General features: G+C 38.2%; 1 protein-coding gene across 6 annotated transcripts in view; it reads right to left on the reverse strand.

The window, feature by feature from the left end:
* The window catches only part of APP (amyloid beta precursor protein), a 284,812-nt gene that overhangs the window by 182,015 nt on the left and 78,694 nt on the right, over positions 1-24,103 (reverse strand). For all 6 annotated transcript variants that reach the window (XM_009451769.5, XM_009452766.5, XM_009453143.5 and 3 more), the window contains exon 3: positions 21,842-21,971. In XM_009451769.5, coding sequence (XP_009450044.1) covers positions 21,842-21,971 — 130 coding nt within the window. The remainder of the gene's footprint in view (positions 1-21,841; positions 21,972-24,103) is intronic.

Genomic DNA, 24,103 nt, shown 5'->3' on the forward strand with positions numbered 1-24,103 from the left:
AGGCATTTTCACAGATAACTTCTTAACGGGGTTGTAGACTGTCACTCTCACGCCCCTCACTTGTTCTTTCCAACCTATTACCATCTGGCCTTGCTCCAACAATCTGCAACTCTTCTTTCAAGGTCAAGAACAACAAATGCCATCAGTCTCTTCTCAGCCCTCCAGTTCTCTGACTACTCTGCCACATTCTTTCTTTCTTTTTTTTTTTTTTTAAAGAGACGGGGATACCCTCTGTCAACCAGGCTGGAGTGCAGTGCTGTGATCACAGCTCACTGCAGCCCCCTGGGCTCAGACAACCTTCCTGTCTCAGCCTTCCAAGTAGCCGGGACTACCGGCACACGCCAACATGCCTGGCTAATTTTTTTTTAAATTATTTTTTGTAGAGACAGGGGTCTCGCCACGTTGCCCAAGCTGATCTCAAACTCCTGGCCTCAAGCAACTCTCCTAGCTTCAGCCTCCCAATTTGCTGGGATTCTAGGCATGGGCCACTGAACTTGGCCCACTTTTCTTCTTTAAATTCAATCTTCTCCAGTTTCCACCAATCTATCTCAAGCTAATCATTCTTTCCCTCTCATTGGCTCCTCTTTTTATAATTCTGATTATAAAGTAAGACTCTGTCTTCTACTCTTCTTGCTTTCTCACTCAGACATATCATCCATGCCTAAGGGTCAACAGCCTCCTCCACTCTTTCAATTCTGACCTTTCACTTAGCATTCCCAGTCGCTTGCTGCATGCTTCCAATTGCAGGGTATTAATTACTTTTAGCAAATGTATTAGAATCAAGTGCCCAACTGATTATCAAATTCCGGAAGTGTACCCAAAGGACAATGACTAATTCCTCATTGGGTCAAAGTCTTTCCTATGTGGAAGCAAGAGAAAGGAACAGAACTAACACTGAACATTGTGAGGAGCCCAAAACATGACTCCTGCTGAACACATTCTATTTGGTTGTAGAACCCAACCAATATAGGCCCCGTTGATCGATTTCCCCCTAACAAGAGGAGGTCATAAAAATCATGCTTCCACTTTCTCAATAGATACTTATCGCTGATGAATGTCTGTGAATCAGAAGACCATGGGACTATAACTCTACTCCACTCAAACTCTCCATACTCCCAAAGCTGGACCTCATGGACCTCAGATCATGTAATACTCAGACACAGCACTCCAGTAAACCACTTTCTGGCCAGAAACTCATCCTTCCCATAGTTCCTCTCCCTTCCATCCACTACAGCTTGTTCATCATGATCCTGAGGTCCTGGATGCTGCAGCACTCTCTGCAGTTATCAGGGGAGGCTTCACTGCCTTCATTTCATTTCCCTGCCAGCCTGGTCTAGGACCCTCAGCACACACACTCATCACTGCACATATCACCAACGACCACCCACATGCTTTTGATGCCCAGGCTCATTTTGTCCAGCCTATTTCTCTCCTAAGTGTGAGACTCAATAAATACACAACCACCCCACTGTGCTCTTCAAGAGCTTATTAACTGCCTCTTTTAGATTCTCCTGGGTATAGTCCAGACCTAAAATGCCTCACTTTGGGAGACAATGTAATTTAACCATTGGAGGAACAAATGTTGGTCTATATATTTCAGGCATTTTCCAACTAAAAACCTCCAAGAAAAAACAAACTTGTATCTTAAAAGATGCAGAACTATTTAGGGCAAAAAGTACACAGAGAATGAGAAAGAAAAAAGATGTCACTGAATTTAACAAAAGAGTTAACAATATTGTTAACAATAACAAGAGTTAGCCATGAAGTAATTAGGATATAGTACTTGAAACTGGCACCACCTTTTACCAGGCATTACAATATTGCTATGAGTTCACAAAGCTCTGTTAGAGCAGAGGAAAAAGAAGGATTTGAATTCTGTCACTGTACTAGCAACACCACCTAGGGATGAGGAAGACAATATCTAATAGAATAACAAATAAAGTAAGTATACATGATTCATCAAGCTCTTCAATAAAAATGTATTTTAGAATTTATCAACATCCCTTTTGAATCATGTTTCAAAAATCACACAATCTGTTCAAACACGGATAGACCCCCAGATAAATTAGAATCTCTCTCTCTGTTACCACTCCTCTGTGGACTTAGACATTGCCACTTAGATTTGTAAACAAGGCTTAGTTTCATTATTGTAAATCAATTTGGCAGGACTTATCACTCCATAGAGAGCTGAAATAATTGAATTTCTGGACTTCTAAGGAAGAGGGTTGAACTACATTAAGGCTTCCAAAAGGAAGATCACCAACTCTTCTTTAGCAGAAAATGCCCCTGGAGAATTTTGAACCATTTCTTGATCCAGTGGCAACTGGATGTTATCAGTGGCAACTAAGGTATCTGTCTACACCTGCTGAGGCTCACAAGTAAAAACTAAAAAGTACTGTGAATCTCTGTGATAATGGAGCGTAAAGCTACCACTTAAGTCTTTATTACTAATAAGTAACGGATTTTAAGAAAAAAAGAGATATTCACATCTATGTATAGATAACCAAAAAACCAAACAAAACACCCAGAAAAATCTAAGGTTGAAGAACATATATAATTTGAGACTTTTGAAACAAAACACCCAGAAAAATCTAAGGTTGAAGAACATGTATAATTTGAGACTTCTGATCAGAGCCTTCCTCAATAATGTAAGTTTAAAAACTATTACCAAAGTGACAAGATCCCAAGTCAGATAGCAGAATGAGAACAAGGCTACTCTTCAATTTAGTCATCCTCTTTTATCACTACAACTTCAATCATAGATGTAAATGGAAATTTCTGCTTCCTTTGCTACTTTTCTGCTTGACTAAATTTTATAATGAAAAACGTCTGTTCCTTCCAGGCAGAGCACAAGTGTCATTCAAATTGTACACACCAGGCAAAGAGTGAATGCATTTGTTTAGATGCAAAAATCATTTAAATATGTGTCATTATAGGCTGCAGCACATTTGCGGATTCGGCAGTTTAAAATTCTCTTAAGCAATAAAGCAAGGCATCAAATGAAAGTGCACTCAGGCTTCAAACATCTTCAGACTATGTTTTCCTGTTTGCACACAGCGAGCCCCGCCTTCCTTTCCTGACCCCACTCAAACAGAAAGCAGTGGAACCATGCCCTAGCCCATCCTATTACCCCAAACGTCTTCCAGGTCAGCAATCCAAAGTCACGTGAAAGCTCCATCTTCAGTTTCCCTCTCCAGGGAGCAAATATTTTGAAGAGCAAGCATTCCAAGCAAGCAGAAACTCAGCCTTTAAATCAAACTAAGCTTTAAATAGTCTTTCAAAGTAAGGTCCTGCCGCACACAGAAGGCAACAGAAAAGTGTCTGAAGAAGAGATAGCTCCCATTTTATATTTAACATTTAGAAATGAGAAAACTGTGTGTGATTAATGCTTATAATTAGAGGGGGTTAACCCTTATTTCAAATAATGTAGTTCCTGTCTTTCATTTAAAATTATAAAGATGACTAAAATGTACATGAAAGGAAAATTATAGTTAGGATCTGCTGTGTTTTAACCCACAACTGTGGTTTTTTGAAGAAAATGCTGGAAAAGATTCTGATTTGGTAAGAATATCTGGATATGAGAATCTTCTAAGAAAGGTGATTTACCATTTTCAGGCCAAAGGCAGAGAGTTTCTAACAACGATAAAATTAACAGGCTGTAGGATCTTCATTCTCTAAGCTTCAGGTGACCCATTTAATGACTAAATAAAGTGTGTACTCAAGGTCACCCACGAGGAAGAAAAAGGTCAGTTCCCTCTCCTGAGGGACCCCCTCCCCACTCACGCTATTACACGGCAATTCTAGAGATTCACTTCATTTTTGGTTTATGTTCAAACTGTCTGGATATTTCAGGGCCTTCGCTTTTAAGTTTCCATAATAGGGCAGTTGACTATTTATATAAGTCCCTGGAAAATGTGTATTTTTAACGTCATCTAGAGTAGGCCACCTTTGGGGGAAAACAGCTAATGGGTTAAAAAGCCAACTGGTGTACCAAGTATGTACAAAAGACATCTTTTATAACAGTTCTCACGTGCAAAAGAACATTCATTAAGTATAACAATAAATAACAGGCAATATATGCATTTTTCCAGACCCTAAGCACTTGATAAAGCCATATTGTCATTTTACACTCATTTTTAGTAGCTGTTTAATTGGTATTCCTGTATAGGACAGTTTTCTAGGTTTCCGGATTATTTCACATTCTCTTCTTCCTAGTTATAAATTTTGGTACAACTGTAAGCTCTCCTCACACTGTAAGATGATAATTACATTGCTGAGACCACATCTGTTTTTTTTAAAAAAGATATTTTGCAAGAAATATATTTAAGTTGAAGTATCTGAAATACTTTTCAACATCAAACTTTGAGAGGATTATGCTTAATTATATATCTTCACATCTTTAAATTGTTAAAAATGAATGCATAAATATTTCCTAGGGATTTATGCTTGATTCATTCGATTCTTACATACTAGTTGTTATTTACCAGCAGGGAAAGCAAAAGCAAAAAAAAGAAAGCAAAAACAACAAAAATAGTTGATTCTGGTGCTAGTCCAGAATCAGGTTGATTTCTGCATCAATAGCAGGGTTTCTACATTAAATTCATTCAAATTTAATTAGTTCTCTGCATAAAATCAAGGGTCTAGGAGAATTTAATAAAAGCTGAAAACAATCCTATCCTTTGCCTGAAACAGATTTTTATCCCAAATGGTACTCAGCAATAAGCCAACAGAGAAAAATGGAATAACAGACATATGCCATGTTCACGAGTTCTCTGTTTAACCTAAGAAGCCTGAATTTGCCATTTTTTGATAAGGAACTGGTGTACATCTTAGATGAAATATTCCATTGAGTCTGAATTCTTGGTGGAGCACCCGCAGAAAGAGGACCAGTAAATAGTATGTATGAGGCCTGGCCTGGACATAATGACTCAGGAATCATCAATGCAGGCCTCTGAAAAACCACTGCACTTAAGAGATCTCCTAGTAAGTATGTGTTGTGTGAGAAAATGGACAACCCCAGGGTACTCCTATTAAACACTGATATTTAGAATTTCTGAATTCTGATTCTAAATATTTTGCAATATTTGGAATTTCTGAATCCTAAATATTGCAAAAGGTGGGCGCGGGGAGGAGGGGGAAGGGAGCCTGAAAGGAAAATGGAGGACAGCAGAAAGAAAATCAGAAGCAGCAGAATGACATCAGTGTGGGGAGAATGCACCCATCAACCGATGCCACTGAGAGACTGTGGAGGACACAACAGTGCCCAGTGAGTCCGACAACCAGAATGATAGCAAAGAGCTCATTCCCTGGAGCCCAAGGAACAGATGCCTGATAACAGGTGACTGTGGAGGGAACTGGAGGTTACGAAGATCACACAGGAACTTCTGACTACCATATAAAGAAGCATATCTGTGAAGAGACAGAGCGAGGGTGGAAGTTAAAGGAATACACAGAGTTGAATGACTGGAGTGAGGGATCAGGGAGCTCTAAAGAAAAGGAAAAATATGAGAAGGCTAAATACTATTGAGATGTGAAATTAAATACAGGGTCAGTAGGCCAAGGGTCTTTATGAAGTCAAAGATCAGATACAATGAGGTTAAAGGACCCACCGAAGAAGCTGTGTGCACGGATGCCCAGGAATTCAGACTCACCTAAGAATTTAGAACAAAGGTGGAAAAAGAAAACTAAGCTCAAATTATTTAAATAGTACAACAGGGTAACTTCTTGACATACTGAACATGAGCCTATTCATGTTAAATATGCTTGGAGAATATCATTAGTCCATGGCTTACAATCAATTCTAAGCTTTCAAGAAAGCAAGAGCTACAGGACCTATTCATAAAAATATAGCAACATTGGGAAACTAATTATCTTCCCAGCTGATAAAGATACCATCCAATAAATAAGGGGATCTTCAGTGACATCCAAACCTTCAAAAAATATATTTTAAAATGTTATACCATATTCTCGGAAGGTAGTTAACACTAAAAGAAAAGATTTGGGGGAACTGAAGCTGAGTAATATTCTTGAAAATACAGGTACCTAATCAATAAATAAAGAGAATGCCCCCCAAATTTTTCATGGCATGAAAATACTTAAAGGTTTAGGAGGGGAGTACCTACATCTATTAATACACCAAACACCTACTGAAATGCCACATTCATGTAATCACTTAATAAAGACATTAAAATAGGATGACAGGAGTTCATGTTTAGCATTTATAAATAGTATCCTAACCTTTAAGGTACAACATAAGAATCTGAAATTTCTAAAATCTATTATCACTGAATAATATTTAGAAGCAGATTTCTGTGAAAATTAATTCTTAAGGCCAGGCGTGGTGGCTCACGCCGTAATTCCAGCACTAGGCCGAGGTGGGCAGATCTGTTGAGGTCAGGAGATCGAGACCATCGTGGGCAACATGGTGAAACCCCCTCTCTACTAAAAATACAAAAATTAGCCAGGCATGATGGCGTGTGCCTGTAGTCCTAGCTACCGGGGTGGCTGAGGCAAGAGAATCGCTTGAACCCGGGAGGCGGAGGTTGCAGTGAGCAGAGATTGCGTCACTGCACTCCAGCCTGGGTGACAGAGAGATTGCGTCTCACACACACAAAAAAAATCTTTATCATTAGCCTTAAAAACTAAGGACAATGAAACTATTATAAATGAATCTAATGGTATGTTTTATCTCTAAACACAGATGCCTCCGATACACTGACTTTTTACTAGACATGTGTAGGATAGGTTTAACCCTATTTCTGGAGTTGAATGTTCTTTTTATTAAGATCCAAAGACACTTGGTTTCTTCTCTTCTGAGATCCCTATGTTACTTCTTGGTTGTTACATAAAACCTGCTCTTCCTTTGTTGATCAATAAGGAGTAAGTAAAGTAAATGATTTTGCCATAATCTCAGAAATTCTTTTAGGCATGTGAAATTGCTGCTCCACATCTTCTGTCTTTCTAATGTTTGGGCTATTCTTTCTTTTCCCTTTCCTTTTCCAATATTTGGCTACATCCTCAATTCATTCATTAAATCTATATATTTATTAAGTATGTACTATGTGCCAGACATGTTCAAGCTCTGGGAATATTTCAGTGAATTAACAAAAGTCTCAATTATCGAAGAGCTTACATTTTGAACAAAAAGCAATTATTTCCCAATGTTTGAGCACCGCAGGAAAGGGTTAACCATCAGCATCATCCACTACTTATTCACAATATAGCTGTACAATTATTGTTTCCTCTCATCAGGCCCTCAAAGCCACTGATTATAATACTTTCTCCCAACCTATTACCCTACAAGTTTGCAAGTAAAATTCGAAGATGACCAGGAGCTATTTGCAGGATACTACAGGCTATGAAAGTATTACTCCAGAGTATAATCAGTTTTTTCCTCAATCCAATTGTATCATCTATTAAAAGAGCTAACATAATAAAAAGCTATATCCTGATGCCCAGAATTTACAGCGTAACAAGGACTAAGAAAGCAGGTATCTTAGAGGTAACTTTAGCCTATTAATGACATGTGCAGTACAAATAAAACCACATTGAATGTACAGATATTTTTCTGGACATCGAATAAGAGAAATAATCAAATGAATTAATGTCTTTCCAAATCAAAAATCTCTACAAGTGTTCCAACTTTAATGAACCAACTTAGTTCTATTCTAATTTTCTATTATTATTTCTCAAGGCTACCAACACAAACTACTTTCCCTGGAACATCCCCATGAATATATTTATTTATTTATTGTTTAATTTTTTTTGAGACGGAGTTTCGCTCTTGTCATCCAGGCTGGAGTGCAGTGGCGCGATCTCGGCTCACTGCAATCTCCGCTTCCCGGGTTCAAGTGATTCTCCTGCCTCAGCCTCCTGAGTAGCTGGGATTACAGGCGCCCATCACCATGCCTGGCTAATTTTTGTACTTTACTAGTAGAGACGGGGTTTCACTATGTTGGCCAGGCTGGTCTCCAACTCCTAACCTCAGGTGATCTGCCCACCTCGGCCTCCCAAAGTGCTGGGATTACAGGTGTGAGCTACCACACCCAGGCCCCATAAACATTTTTAAATCTACACCTCTTCATTTTCTTTACGTATCCCTCAGGATCCACATCATGGCTCTACTTTCTTTCAAACAACTTTTACCATATGCTCCAGCTCACACTACCATCTCCCTACCTCCTATGCTCACAACAACCCCTCATATGACTTACATTAAAAAGTTTACAATTATTAATTAGGATTGGAAGTTTCCAACAGATTTGTAGTCAGGAGAGACTATTCAGGGAACATGAGTCTAGTTTTGATCACATTGAGTTTGAAGTTCCTTAACAAACACGTGTCACTAAAGGAGTGAAGATAAACATGCTTCTAGAGTAAAAATAATCACAAGTACAAACCTCTACAACATCGTACACAGGGAAATTCAGCCCTAAAGTCTATCAAATGGGCATAAAGGTAATTTTATATATGTATAATCTTAAGTTATAGCCAAGAAAAAGCAAACATCTTGTGAAGTTGAGATATAGCATACAACAAACTCAGCTCAATTAAACCACAGTTTAGCTTTATCTAATTCAAAGTTAGGACGCCTTTAACAGTAACTTGACTTGCAACTTCTAAGCTTAAAAGAAATTTTAGGCTGGGCGCAGTGGCTCATGCCTGTAATCCCGGCACTTTGGAAGGCCGAGGTGGGCGGATCACGAGATCAGGAGATGGAGACCATCCTGGCTAACACGATGAAACCCAGTCTCCACTAAAAATACAAAAAATTAGCCGGGCGTGGTTGTGGGCGCCTGTAGTCCCAGCTACTCAGGAGGCTGAGGCAGGAGAATGGCGTGAACCCAGGAGGCGGAGGCTGCGATGAGCCAAGACTGCGCCACTGCGCTCCAGCCTGGGCGACAGAGTGAGACTCTGTCTCAAAAAAAAAAAAGAAAAAAAGAAATTTTCCAGATTAAAACAAATGTCTGGAAACCTTAAACTCAACTTCTTCCTGCCATCAAATATAGGCCTCCTTGATCGATTTCTCCATAACAAGAGGAGGTCATAAAAATCATTCACGGCCATCTCATTTAGTTGTCTCTTCTGCAACTTACTCCCTAAACTCTGTGCTTAAACAGCTATTCTCCTGATTTTTCCGCTGTAGGTCTTCCCACTATGGAACATGAGCCCACCCCTTTCCCTTCCCACCATCCTACTGGTATGGTTTTACCCCATATATGGCATCTGTATTGTGAGTCTGCCAGAACGCTCATACTTAGGCGTATTTTTATCTTCGTATCTTACAACGCTGTTATTTTGTACTTTTGGCTTTTCTTTGTCTACAGTTAATATTTGCCCCATTTAAAAAATTTGCCTCATTTTCTATGCATCCATCAATACTGTATCTTTCCCAAACGCTCCAGTAGAACCCTAAAAAGCATGCTAAGTACAGGAAAATCTTTAACGCAGGTAATGCATCAATGCCATTTTTTCCTGGAGGCCTCTCTCCTGCGACCAGCCTCGTTTGTCTCCTCCAATCTGGACTAGCTGCTCTCCAGACGGCTGCACAGCTGTTGCCTGAGATTTCCCTTCACTATAGGGTTTCAAAGCCAAAGCCTAAGACTCACTGACAGGAGAAGGAAAAAAAAAAAAAAAAGACAGACACTCCTGGGATGCATCACCAACAAGCTGACATTTATCAGGGGATATGGAAGAGGGAATGTTTAATGAAGCCACTCAGTGACTAATATGATAAAAGAGAAAGACGACAGAATTTATCCTTTGACTGAACACTGAAACAAATATTGAGAACCTTCTTTGTCAAGTACTAAAATCTGAATATTTCCTAACAGCCTTTGACACTGAAATTAAAATACGTCTTAATCCAGACTGTAGATTCATCTTTATGTCATTTCTTATATCCATGATGCTTATTTGTGTACCTGAAAAAAAGCATATTCTTTTCCTCAGTGCTAATTGAGAACTGGCTTTAAAAATTCATTCTTTATTTAATCACAAACATCAAATAACTTTTTAAAAATATAATACGTGAGAAAAAAATTGTCCTTAATTTCATTTCAGTATTCCCTTCATAATAAGTAAATAAACAGTTCTGCTTTTATGGGTATTATCTGGAATTATAAAGATAAGCTGTACCTAATTCACAATAGTAAACTGAAAAATTTTAAGTCCACAAAAAAGCATTTGTTTAGTTCTTTTCCTAGGGAAGAAATACATCAAAAGTTCCCATAATTTATTATGAGAAGTCTATGTCTAATATATTTTACATATTTATATACTATTTTTAATGTAGTTCATTATTTAAAACATAATGAAAGCTTGGGTTTCATGGCAAAGGCTGAAGTTAATTCAGTTAATGCCATTTTTTTTTATGTTGTATGTAAGCTACTCTTCTACCCCAAGAATTGTAATAATAACTGTCTGTACCACTCTAAGCACTTCCTTAAATTTCATATTCTTCATCTGGCTACAATTATCCACATGGCATAAACCATAGAGCTCTCAATCCCAAAATCTTAAGTTTTGTCACACACAAATTCTGTTTTCTACTACAGCTGTCTGGAAAGTTATTTACTGGCTTGAACTGTTAAAAAAAACATCAAACTCGGCAGGGCGTGGTGGCTCACGCCTGTAATCCCAGCACTTTGGGAGGCCGAGGCGCGGATCACCTGAGGTTGGGAGCTCGAGACCAGCTTGACCAACATGGAGAAACCCCATCTCTACTAAAAATACAAAATTAGCTGGGCGTGGTGGCACATGCCTGTAATCCCAGCTACTCGGCAGGCTTAGGCAGGAGAATCACTTGAACCCAGGAGGCGGAGGTTGGGGTGAGCTGAGATTGTGCCATTGCACTCCAGCCTGGGCAACAAAGAGTGAAACTCCATCTCAAAAAAAAAAAAAAAAAAATATCAAACTCAAGACAGTTTCTCAAGATTTTTATTTGCTTTGGGAAATGACATGATGAGAAGAGGGTTCTAAAGACAAAGGGGAAAACTGTTTCCTTTCTCTGCTTGCGGTAGGGACTGATGGAAACACAGTGCTTGAGAAAGATGCTCAGAAGCGGCTAGAGTAGAAAAAGAACTTTGAAGAAAGTCCACTTTCTTCTTTGATTCCTCATCATAACCATTTGTAATCATTTACTTCAGAATAAAAGAGAAAATTTCACGACAATAAACACAGCTTGAGGTTAGCTAGAAATACTGTTCACATTAAATTTATGGTAAAACAGCAAGCTGAAATGGTGTGGGAATTATCTACTAATTTCCAAGACTGAATTATGCAGCTATAAAGCAACATCAGCTGTTTACTGGTTGGCCCAGAAAAGTTCACATTTCAGACCACCAGATCAGACATAACAGTATTAATTCCTCATACAGGAGAAATTTTTGAAGACTCAACATAACAGAAATCCACAGTGTTCAGCTGATATGTTATTAAATCTGATGGCATTTTTTATGGCATTTTTAAACTATGACACAGCTTCAGAAGTCCTGAAAACTTGAGCCTCTAAAGGCATTTTTGTCTTTTTTCTATATATAACATAGGTGCAAAAAGCTGAAAAATGTGACCATGACCGTGTGAAATTTAAATTATACCTCACTTTTTTTTTTACTTCTGTGGATGCCAGTGTCTGTCTTAGTCTGTTTCTCCCTATATACACTGTATATGGAAACCAACTAAAAGCCTATCTAGGCCGGGAATGGTGGCTCACACCTGTAATCCCAGCACTTTGGGAGACCAAGGCGGGTGGATCACCTGAGGTCAGAAGTTCGAAACCAGCCTGACCAACATGGTGAAACCCTGTCTCTATTAAAAATACAAAAATCTGCTAGGTGTGGTGGTGCACGCCTGTAATCCCAGCTACTCGGGAGGCTGAGGCAGGAGAATCACTTGAACCCAGGAGGCAGAGGTTGCAGTGAGCCGAGATCTCGCCATTGCACTTCAGCCTAGGTGACAGGAGTGAAATTCCGTCTCAATAAACAAACAAACAAAGCAGCATCCATAAGAAATTAACACAAAATATGTTTAGCTGTTCATTTGAAAGCAAATGACTGGGGTTATAATTCACTTGTAACACTTAATAATCTCAAAGTTTTGCTTTGTGAATTCCATTATCTCTTGGAGAAAGCTACAACACACATATAATTAGTGGTCTAACTCAAATAGTGCTGGAATTTCCCATAGAAATGGCTAAGCATGAATAACCAAAGTCGCAGGTGATTCCTAAGATTCTGCTCATTTTTAAAGTTTTTTTTTTAAGTTTTTTGTTTCTTTCTGCTCATTTTTTTTACATGACTGAATTAAAATAGCTTTTAAAAAATTTCCTGCTTTCCGCCGGGTTGTGGTGGCTCATGCCTGTAATCCCAGTACTTTGGGAGGCCGAGGCGGGTGGATCACGAGGTCAGGAGTTCAAGACCAGACTGGCCAACGTGGTGAAATTCCGTCTCTACTAAAAATACAAAAAAAAATTAGCCAGTAGTGGTGGCAGTCACCTGTAATCCCAGCTACTCGGTAGGCTGAGGCAGAGAATGGCTTGAACTCAGGAGGCAGAGGTTGCAGTGAGCCAAGATCGCACCACTGCACTCCAGCCTGGGCGACAAAGCGAGACTCTATCTCAAAAAAAAAAAAAAGAAAAAAAAATTCCTGCTTTCCAAAGATTACTGATATCTTTTACTGGAAAATGGTTCCTAAAGACCATAATCTACGTGCAGTACTGGTGTTTACCGCTACTGAGCTGGTCTTTTAGGCCTTTTCATTACTTTTAGGCCTGCAGTGGACAGTATTTATGGGGAAAAAATGTTATCTGAAATCTACAACGATATGTTATACTGAGAAATGATACCTAAAAGTCAAACTCATGACTACAGCGTATCTTTTTAATAGATTATATGTTACATGTGAATCTTCTTTTACCACATCAAAAATTCTGATTCTCAAATACATGGGATGATTGAATTAAAATATCACACAACTATTCACTTATGTTACACCATATTACTTATGCACCAGGCTCAGAATTACACACTAACACTACCACCATTAATAGAAAAACAGTTGTTTCTTTACCCACATCTTCTTCTCATTCTTCCCCATTAAAGTTACTGTCACAACAAGGCTGTTTATTTCACCTGGGTGCAGGCAGGCTGAGTCCGAAAAAGAGTCAGGAAAGGGAGATGGGGTGGGGCCATTTTGTAAGATTCGGGTAGGTAAAGGAAAATTACATTCAAAGGGGGTTGTTCTCTGGGAGGCAGGGGTGGGGGTCACAGGGTGCTCAGTGGGGGAGCTTTTTGAGCCAGGATGAGCCAGAAGAAGGAATTTCACAAGATAATGTCATCACTTAAGGCAAGGACTGGCCATTTTCACTTCTTTTGTGGTGGAATGTCATCAGTTAAGGCAGGAACAGGCCATTTTCACTTCTTTTGTGATTCTTCACTTGCTTCGGGCCATCTGGGCGAATATGTGCAGGTCACAGGGGATGGTTTAGCTTGGGCTCAGAGGCCTGACAGTTACAGAATCTCTTTATTGTCACAGCATGTAGCTGTGGAATACTATATTATCATATTTTTTACCATCGTTGAGTCTTAGTTTTTATGTTTCTCCTTAATGCTCATTACCCATCCTTGTATCAGTTTTTCTCTAGGTATTTTGGGTATCTGAAACTTGTTCTCTAGCAGATTCTACAGGAAAATAATGTGAAAATATGCCCTGAGTTATTGTACATTGATATTTATTTCGTGTGATCATATCTGAATGTCAGTTTGATTGAATATAAAATCCTTGTTTTGGCTGGGCATGATGGCTCATGTCTGTAATCCCAGGACTTTGGGAGGCCAAGGTGGGTGGATCACCTGAGGTCAGGAGTTCGAGACCAACCTGGCCAACATGATGAAACCCCATCTCTACTAAAAAGACAAAAAATTAGCTGGGCGTGGTGGCGGGTGCCAGTAATCCCAGCTACTCAGGAGGCCGAGGCAGGAGAATCGCTTGATCCCAGGAAGTGGAGGTTGCAGTGAGCCGAGATCACGCCATTGCACTCCAGCCGGGGCAACAAGAGTGAAACTCCATCTCAAAAATGAATAAAATAAATAAATAAATAAATAAATAATCCTTGTTTTGCATTGGCTTTCTTTGATATCTTAAATGTTGCTTTATTTTCCTTTGGCATAAAGCACTGCTGTCAAAAAACTTATTAAAATATAGTTTCTTTGTAAGTGAAAAACAAAAATATTTCCTGCCCTCAAAAATTATAAACTTAGTTACCAAAAAGCAAAAAGTACTATGTGTATACATAAAAGCAATATACATTCATTACCATCTTGAAAACAATTATTTGGATATAAACTTTAAAATTATAACATAATAGTATTCATTATAAATGAATGAAAACAGTAATGATTTTTAAAAACTACTACTCTTATCATGACCAATTATCTCTTCTTTCTGAAAAGTGAGCCGTGTTCTTCTACCCATATCCTTTCAGTTCCTACCTTAAAGACTTTGTTGACCCTCTGTCTGAATACCTAAAATACATCTCCTTTCTTGCCTTGAAATCTTATCCTTGAAATCTTGGCTCACAATGCTACTTCCTGTCAAGTCTTCCTTAAATTCCTGAGCTGAAATCCCATCCCCCTTCAGGCCCACTATCAACTCTGTATGAGGGAGGCCCACATTTCACCCACCTCCAGGGGCTCACACACTGTGGGTGATCAATAAAACGTACACAATGAATACGTAACTTTGACCTTTTATTGGTCAATTTTGTAGGACTTATTTCTCTGAGAATATTCAATTAACTGCTTCCTAAGGTGGAAACTTGGAAAAGCAATATTTAAAATTGTTTAAATAGATTTAAATAGTAATTATTTTAAATGGCCTTAAGTAGAAATTACAGGCGCTTTTACTCTATCAATAAAAAAATCATAGCTAAATGTAGGGGTATCCATGCTTATGTTAAACTCAGGATCATAAATCAGTATTAAAATTTTCCTCCATATTTTCATAAACAATTATGTGGCGCATATATTTTATTACACTAACTATAAGATTTGCAAGGCATTCCGCCAATAACTGTTATATAAAAATCAACTAAACACAAATTTATCTATCAGGATGTTTATCACAGCATCATTTATAACAACTATTACACCACCACAAAATAAAGAAAACCACCTAAATGACCATAAAAAAGAGTAAACACATTACAGTGTCTGGTGTGATGCTACATTAAAAATTATGCTCTCCAAGAATATTTAATTTCACAGATAGAGTATTCTAAAAATGTTAGGTGTAAAAAGCAAGTCACAAAACAGGAAACGATTATGTAACACTAAAAACAAAAGCAAAACATACATAAAAAAATGTAGACTGCAAGGAAGCCAAATGGTTTTGATTATTTTTAACTAGTGGTTGTATTTTCTCAACTTTGTACGTTGAATATATGTTACTTTTGTAATCAGAGAAATTTCTTTTGAGCACACATTTGCAATTCTTAGCATGTACTACAAATCAGATGTCCATTAGCCTTGCTATTCATTTTTCAAAGCAATTACTAACAAGCCTTGGGACAATATCATGCCAAATAAGCTGGGTTTCTTTTTCTCACCTATCATCTAGGACCTACAGAGATAGATAAATTCTGTGCTTCAAGAAAATATCAGCAAAGCCCACTCATAAGCCATAATAGCAGTTTTTCAAAAGTTATCGTTTCTTTTTAATGCCTCGTTACTTAATGACACCTGAATACAACTCCAGTAAAGAAGACAAAACTGAAGATGTAATGAAGTATAAATCACCCGTGCTATTAGCGCTCTTATCAATCAAAACATTAGTTGTTAAAAGTCCCAGAAAGAGGACACAATACCAGGTACAATAATTAAAATGAAAAGAAACAAAACTGGAAACGGAGCCAAGAAACACCACTACGCTTCCTTCTTTTCAAAATGCGATTGTTAAAAAAGTCAGTCTCCTCAACTCATCCTGTCCTGAGTTTTAGAAAGCAAATCAAGCAGGAGCCAATGCAATTCAGGCAATTATGGAACTTGGGACAGGGCCAAGGAAGTGCTGCAGTGAGCCATGGAGGATGACCTACCTAGAAGGACTCCTTTTTTTTTGAGACTGAGTCTCGCTCTGTCCCCCAGGCTGGAGTGCAGTGGCGTGATCTCGGCTCACGGCAAGCTCCGCCTCCCGGGTTCACGCCCTTCTCCTGCCTCAGCCTCCTGAGTAGCTGGGATTACAGGCGCCCGCCACCACGCCCGGCTAATTTTTTTGTATTTTTAGTAGAGACGGGGTTTCACCGTGTTAGCCAAGATAGTCTCAATCTCCTGACCTTGCGATCCGCCCATCTGGGCCTCCCGAAGTGCTGGGATTACAGGCGTGAGTCACCGCGCCCGGCCCAAGGACACCATTTTTATAGGTGTTCTTGCTTAATCAAATGGAAGAGGGCTTCACTTTCTAAGTCTTCCTCACCCAGAAGGAATCTGTGAGATAAATGTAAGCTCTTCCCATTCTTCCTTCTGGCCTGAAACAAATGTGGCTGCCATATGCAATTTTGGAGGGAAAAAAAATTAAGGAAGATCAAAAATCTTCCTGAAGAATCAGTGATGATTAATGCTGCTTAAATTTTGTTGAAGATCGTATGAATGAACGTTATTTTCTTTTATTTTGGCAGCACGGTGTTTTTAAAACTAAAGTGTATTTTCCCATACTGTATGTATAAAGCTCATAAAGTACAACTACCAAGAGATAAAACAAATTAATGATCATTCTGTGTCGACTTTCAAGTCTTTTGACTTTTTTCTATTATCCTTCAATGGTACTACATACAAATGCAAAATTATATGTACCGATTTCATAGTCTATCTTTTGCTGATTATAAAAGCTACTCATTTATTATACAAAGTCATAGAAAATTGCTTAAATAAAATCAAAATCACCTGTAATCCCACTGTTTGGAGATAAACACTGATAAGATTTCTTTTCCGGACATGTTTTCTTTTACTTAGTATACTGGTTCTGAAGCATGATTAACGTGGACCATTCAAAGGTCCCATGGGAAGGCCACATATTATAAAGGAGTCTGATGTCTCTCCAAGGATGGCTGATTAGCCTTTCCTGATGAAGAAATGCCCAGCAATTCTGGTCATTCCTTATGAGACCATGATGTAAACAATCAAGAACATTCAAGAATTTGCATCCTTCTTGTGCGCAGCACCCGGGCTCATTAAATACTGAGAATGATGAAGTCATCGTTCTCATCACAGTGCGTGTATAGGTCCCACACATGCATTTCCCATGACTTCAAAATTAGTAGGATTTCCACAGTGCAGGTCGGTGGGGAGAGGAGGCGCCATGGGCACCAATTCTCTAGCACACTGGATTACATACGGGGATTTACAAGATCCTTAAAGTCTACAATAAAAATGTTTTTCCATCCTCATCGCCATCTTTAAAGTTTGGTGAACTCTCATGTGACATTTCTGACTATTGTGTTGTACTGATGTGTCTCAAGAGAGTTGTTGTTTACATAAATTCAAAGAATTACCCTGGTATAAAATGAATTACCCTAGTATAATATGTCATAGTATTCAAATACATCCTTTCCATGCTAAAGAAAGATAGCTGTAGATAATTGATACAAAGGCAGCCAAGAAACCCAGAAAACAAGGCATGCTTTTCCTAAAATTGTATTAAAACAATAAAATTCAAAATTAATATGAATTGAATACCTTTCTCATTTGACCATATCTGATAAGATTTCTGGTCATTACTACTTACACATTTGGAAAGTCTTAATTACAAAATGAAACAGAATGACATTGAAGGTAAAATTCTTTAACTTGTAATTCCTTTTTTGGATTAAGCTATTAACCTGACTTTGCCCCAATAATTCAACAGTAATTTATTTTACGCAATGTTCCTTGCCTTTGCTGGTCAGAGACAAGTACAGAAAAGTGCCAATTTCAACAGTGGATCTATTACACCATGAAGAGCAGTCATTCAAATGGAAAGGGTTGAAAGCTTTGCAAAGAAAATATTCTCCTTGAGTAACAGTAATGATGTGCTTGAATCACACATGAGATAATTAATAAAATGTTCACATGATTAAGATGAATCTTACCCTCTGGTTCCAGAGGTACTACCAAAAGCAAAGGGTGAGATGAGAAAGCCAACTTATTCTCAAGGGAAATTATCCACTCCATGGGAAGAAAGTGGCAACAGCAACCTGACATACTTTCCCCATGCAGACAAGAAATGTATAGCACATATGTCCGAGGCAAAATATTACAGAAAAATAATCCAGTGCCACACTGGATCCTTCATCTGATAAAGAGGTTAGGAAGGTTGTATGCCACACATAACAAGCATTTTTCTCTCTTCAAGCTTTGTTTTGAATTTTAACACGCTTAATGTTTAAGATAATTTTATTTTGTTTGCTAGGTCAGTAAAAAAAAAAACAAAAAACTCTTGTCTAAAACATATATTTGGATACAGTCAAGAGATTTTAGAACATACTTATGTTAATGCTGAACAGTAATTCTTTGTTAAGCAGGAAGAATATGTAAGAATGTTACCTACTACTACTATAAAGTAGAAAACATATCACATGGAGATTTATCCTATACTAGGTCACGGTTGTCTCCTTTGTCAACACAACAATAGCTGTGAGTTTCTTTTTTAGTGCTACTGTCTCTAATTCATAGTAAATATTTGTTTTAAAACAAATTTTTGTGTATACTGTAAAAAACACTGGACCAATAATCAAGAGAGCTTGGACTGTAGTGCTGACTCTCCCATTTATTTGCTGTGAGTTATAGCAAGAGATTCAACCTCTCTGGATCTTGGTAGTTGTATAGTCTGTGAAGAGAGACGAAGAACTAACACTGCCTGTCTATTAAGTGCAAGTAAAATGTACGTGAGTTACACCTATGTCCCTATGTTACCTATGTTACACCAATTGAAAAACCTATGTTTTTCAGTTCCTTTTCCTGAAAGACAAGGCATGCTCTGCATACTCTACCAGGTTATTTTATCAACTCTGTATTATACTCTGGGCTTGAGACCTTTGGAAAATTTGCCACTACCTAAGAAAAAAGCAGCACCTATATTCCTTAATTCTAATCTAAAGTTAATAACAAAATAAGAGACAACATATGCTCTACTTGTCATATTAGGGTCTAATTTCAGGTCCAATGGAAAAGGACCAGTGATTCATAAAATGAGAAAATATGGTAAAATGATTCAACAGGCCAAGTACCTACAGGAAATAGCGAATGATTATCTAGTCCCATAGTAGTCAAGAACAGTTAGTGTCAACATGCTCATTTCACATCAGACACTAAACCAGAACTGAGAAATTTGCTTAACATGTCACAAGTGACCCATCTTTTTGAATTATGTACCTCCACATCAAAGGAGCCCAGAATCTGTTCAGAGGATGAAAGAGTAATCTGATAATGGTTGATGGCAAAGCCTTGGCAGGAATAAACTCCTTCCCTGAGAAAGAATTATTTTATAGGCTTCTCTCCATTTCTCCTTGCCAGTCTCCAGCCTGTGCTTCACAGCTGGGTAATTATCTGTCAGTGGAATGATATATTTTCAAGTGGTTCTCTTTCCATAATGGTTAAAAACATAAGGTGAGGACAGGTCATTAACTTTACTATCAAACAGGTGTTTGGTAGATGAGATTAATTATTTAAAACCACATTACTTAGGCTGTTGTTTCCCTAAATGGTGCATAATGCAGTGTAGCACAACAAATACAAATATTTGGACAGTCTCCGTGTAATTATAATATTATCATAAAATCTTCTGACTTGATATTGAGATCTGAGAACATCTTTTATATCCTTTATTACTTGTTGTACTGTTCGTTCACTTGGAGGTTTTTTTGTTTGTTTTTGTTTTTTTAGGAGACGGGGTCTCATTATGTTGCCCAGGCTGGTCTCTAACTGCTGGGCTCAAGCAATCTTCCCACCTCGGCCTCCTACAGTGCTGGGATTATAGGCTTGAGCCACCACACCCAGTGGAAGGAGAGCTTTTCAGAGATGAGGAGGCTTGAAGAGCAGGGGCAAAGGAAGTGATCAACAGATAGGATAAAATAGACCTGGGGTTCAAAGGATATTTGCTACAACAATTGGCACTAGGTAGTAAATAACAATCTTAATGTGGATTTCATCTTTCCATCAACTTTAATACAAATCATTCTGAATAGAATATGAAGCAGAAAAATCTATGTAAAATGATAAGTTCACTTCTGAAACATGACTGCAGTTTTGAGTGTCATACCAGGAGCAATAATGCCCATCCAAAGCCCTACCTGTTCTCAGTGAGCTTACATTCTAATGAAAATATATTTGGAATACTTCATAGAACAGGTAAGTAAGAACCAAAAGAAACAAATCATTAACAAAGCCTGGCCCATCAAATTAACAGACTCATGATCTACTTCCTAACTTGCACTGAATTGTTCAATCTCTGTGTGTTATTTCTTGGTGTAATAACTAAGTGAGTATAAAATACACAGTTTCTGGGGACAGATGACTTTTATATTTTTTTGAGTAGGAGTTCTGTATCTACAATTTAAGTGCTGCTTATTTTCATCTAATTAAACTGCACTTTTTGATCAACCAGAAAAGAGTTGAGGCCTTATAAAGCATATAGGAACAAGGAATAAGGAGGAAAAAGGAAACTCTTGAATTATCAGATGTTTAAGAAATCTAGTTTTCTACACTCTCTTCGTCAATTACATTGTGAGTAAATTACACTGTAAGTAAATTCACCAGGTGAAATCTTCTTTCTAATGCCCAGTGTTTTCATTTTATGTCTCAAATTATGCACATGAATGAACGGCAATCAGTATGCTCTTAGGACATTCATTTTTGACCATATATTACATAGATCTCCAGAATCTTCAGTAATTATCCTTACTTTGTAAGTTTGCTGTTGGATTTTCTTTGAAATATTCCTTTTAACCTTTATAAGAAGTCATCAGAATATACATCAATATTTGTCCACAATCTCCACAGACAATCTCTATATCCTTATTTACAACCTGCCTACTGATGAATACAGTTGCGGAAAACATGTAGATGTAAGATACCAGAGCAAAGAACTTGACTTCTGCAATGACTGGTCACATAAAAACAACAACTAGGAACAGACTAGTAACCAAGTTAGATTAAATATGGAGTATGACAGTTTCCAGAGGAAAAGAGCACGATACCACATAAAACTACTCAATTTTTTAAAAATAAAAGGTTGAGGTAAATTTGAGGTTTGTGACAAAACAAACATTAAACATTAGTAATCAGACTGTTTCCTCCAGTTTGATGTAAGCAGAAAAAAAGCCTTCCCAATTCCAATTCCTCTACTATCACCAAATAAGAGTAGTAGTTATTGTAGAAAAGCCTTTTTTTTTTTTTTTTTTTTAGAAATTAACAAAATGCTGCAGCTTCACATTAGATTCTTTCTTCTAGAAAGTCTATGTGAAGAAACACACAAGGCCCCTGTTCATGAGAATCATCTATGCGATACGGTAAAATAAGAATTCCCGGATCCGCTACTATAGGCATTTTTCATTCAGGAGTCCTGGGACTGGCCCAGGAATTTGTAATTTCAATATACACCCTGGGTAAATTCATTCTGAGGCAGGGAACTCAAAATTACTGCTCCTCTAGTGTCAGTGCACAGGATGTAACTGCAAGAGTCCAAAACACAGTACAACAGAGTGGCAATGTGCTGAAGAACAAGTCTGTGTATGTGACCTAACAGGAGCATCCTCTTTTTCTTCCCTCAAGACCAGGCCCCCAATCAACACCAGCCCCACGGCCGGCCGGCTCACCTAAGCAGCGGTAGGGAATCACAAAGTGGGGATGGGTCTTGCACTGCTTGCGGCCCCGCTTGCACCAGTTCTGGATGGTCACTGGTTGGTTGGCTTCTACCACATTGGTGATCTGCAGTTCAGGGTAGACCTGGGAGAGCACACAAAGAGAATCAATTGTTACCTGAGGCAGGGGCTGGCATTTACAAGCATCTAACGAGCCTCCAGTAAGGTACAGGTGGAGTGTCCCTTATCCAAAATGCTGGGGACCAGAAGTGCTTTCAAGGTCTCTGACTTTTTCTGATTTTAGAACATCTACATTATATACTTACTGGTTGAGCATCTGAAATCCGGAAAGTCCAAAATCCAAAATACTCCAATGAGCATTTCCTTTGAGCATCATGTTGACATGCAAATAGTTTTGGGTTTTTGAGCATTTCGGACTCTGGATTTTTAAATTTGGGATTCTCAACCTGTACCGCTATCCCCTAAGAGTCAAGCCTGCTCTACCTCTGACCAAGCTAAAGAAATTCAGTAGAAAGAAAAAGATGCAAATGACAAGCATCTAGCCATTCCATTCAAAATATTAAGCAATGCAACTTTTAATTTATTGTACTCATTTAGACTTAAAATATTATTTTTCCAGGGGAGCTAAAATAGAAACAAGAGGGGGAAAGGAGGATTCTTACAAGCATGGGGTGATTTTTGATGTGAAATAAATTGGTGTAGGATAATAGTCTGTAATGTCCTAAACAAATGTTACAGTAGATATGGCTGGGGATATTATGTTTAGTAAAATTCAACCTCCCCCTATCTCTCACTAATCAGACAAACATTTTACAGGATATGACACATAGAAAGCTTTCTATATAAAAATCCTGCTCTTATTCCAAGTAATTTACATGAAAATAACTTATCGAAAAGTTATCAAGGGTGTCATTTAGATAAAAATAAACTCATGAATTCTCTTTGCTCCTATAACTAACTACAGCCCCTTGCTTTGATTACTGTTGTGAATACATCACGGTGTTTAACTGAGCACTTAGAATGAAATGTGAAACTCGATCAATTAAATCACATTTGTGAAATATCAAACCACTTCTATTTATTAATGAGTAGAGATTTGAAAGAAAAACATAAACATAAAAATCTATTTCGAAAATGTGCATTCCCTTGCATAAACCTTGCATTGCAACAGGGTGGTTGTTTTGCCAGATAAATAACAACGAATAGAGAAGTGACGGTATAAGCAAGGGAATGATTAGAATGCTGGGCCATGCAATCTCAAGTGGCAAAAGTGAGAACATGAGGGGAATTAGACACAGGTAAAAGGTGGTAGGACCAGTGGAGTTTGAGTCCACTGATCACACTCCAGGGGCTAAAGAATGTATGGTGCACAGGACTGGAGAAAGTGAGGTGGTAATAAGTAGTACTTGGAGAGTCAAATAATTGAAATTAAAATTTTGGAGGAGTTGCAGTGATTGGTCATTGCAAGGAGTATAATATGACCATTGTAAGCAATGGGTGATGGAGAATGATGAAAACAAGGTCACTGGAGGGATGAGAATCATGAACTGACAAATTGGAATACTGGAAGGATCACTGAGATCAATATTAGGATCATTTAAGAATCAGCAAATGAGCAGCTACACCTGATGACAGCAAGGCAGGAGCTAATATCTTCAAAGTCTGAATGGTGAACATCGATGAGGTAGAAAGAGGTCTGGAGATGACCAACAGGTGGAGGAGCAAAGTGATTTGTCTGAAAGCATGCACTTCAAGCTGAGGTGGGGGGGGGGGGCTTTTAGGGAAGAGAAAGGAAGAGTGGTTTGGAAACAAAAATGAAGAGGAAAAGAGGAAATGAAGAGGAAAAGAGGACATTCCCACCTCTAGGGGCAACTCTGTGAGGATTTTGAGAAAAGAACTTCGACCTGAGAAGGCTACAGGAGAAGTGGTGCCTTCCTTGGAGGGAGAACAAGGTTTCTGAGCAAGATAACATCCATGGGGAGTTAGACGATACACGGAATTTCGCTCATGATTGTCCATGACATTCAGAGGGCTTGGCAAATCTAAATTAATAATCCCTTATCTCTGAATAAAAGTAACTGAATCAGGCTGAATTTACTGCTTCCATTTTAATAAGGCAGTAAGAAAACTATGCATGGGCTTGATGTCAATTGAGCGTGACTCAATCTTTGTCTAAAAAGTTGATATTTTGTTCATCATGGAGTTTTTTTGCAGTAATTTTGATTTTTAAAAATATTACATTAAAAATTCTTAATC

The sequence above is a fragment of the Pan troglodytes genome, chromosome 22 (assembly GCF_028858775.2).
Source record: "Pan troglodytes isolate AG18354 chromosome 22, NHGRI_mPanTro3-v2.0_pri, whole genome shotgun sequence".
NCBI classification, from domain to species: domain Eukaryota; kingdom Metazoa; phylum Chordata; class Mammalia; order Primates; family Hominidae; genus Pan; species Pan troglodytes.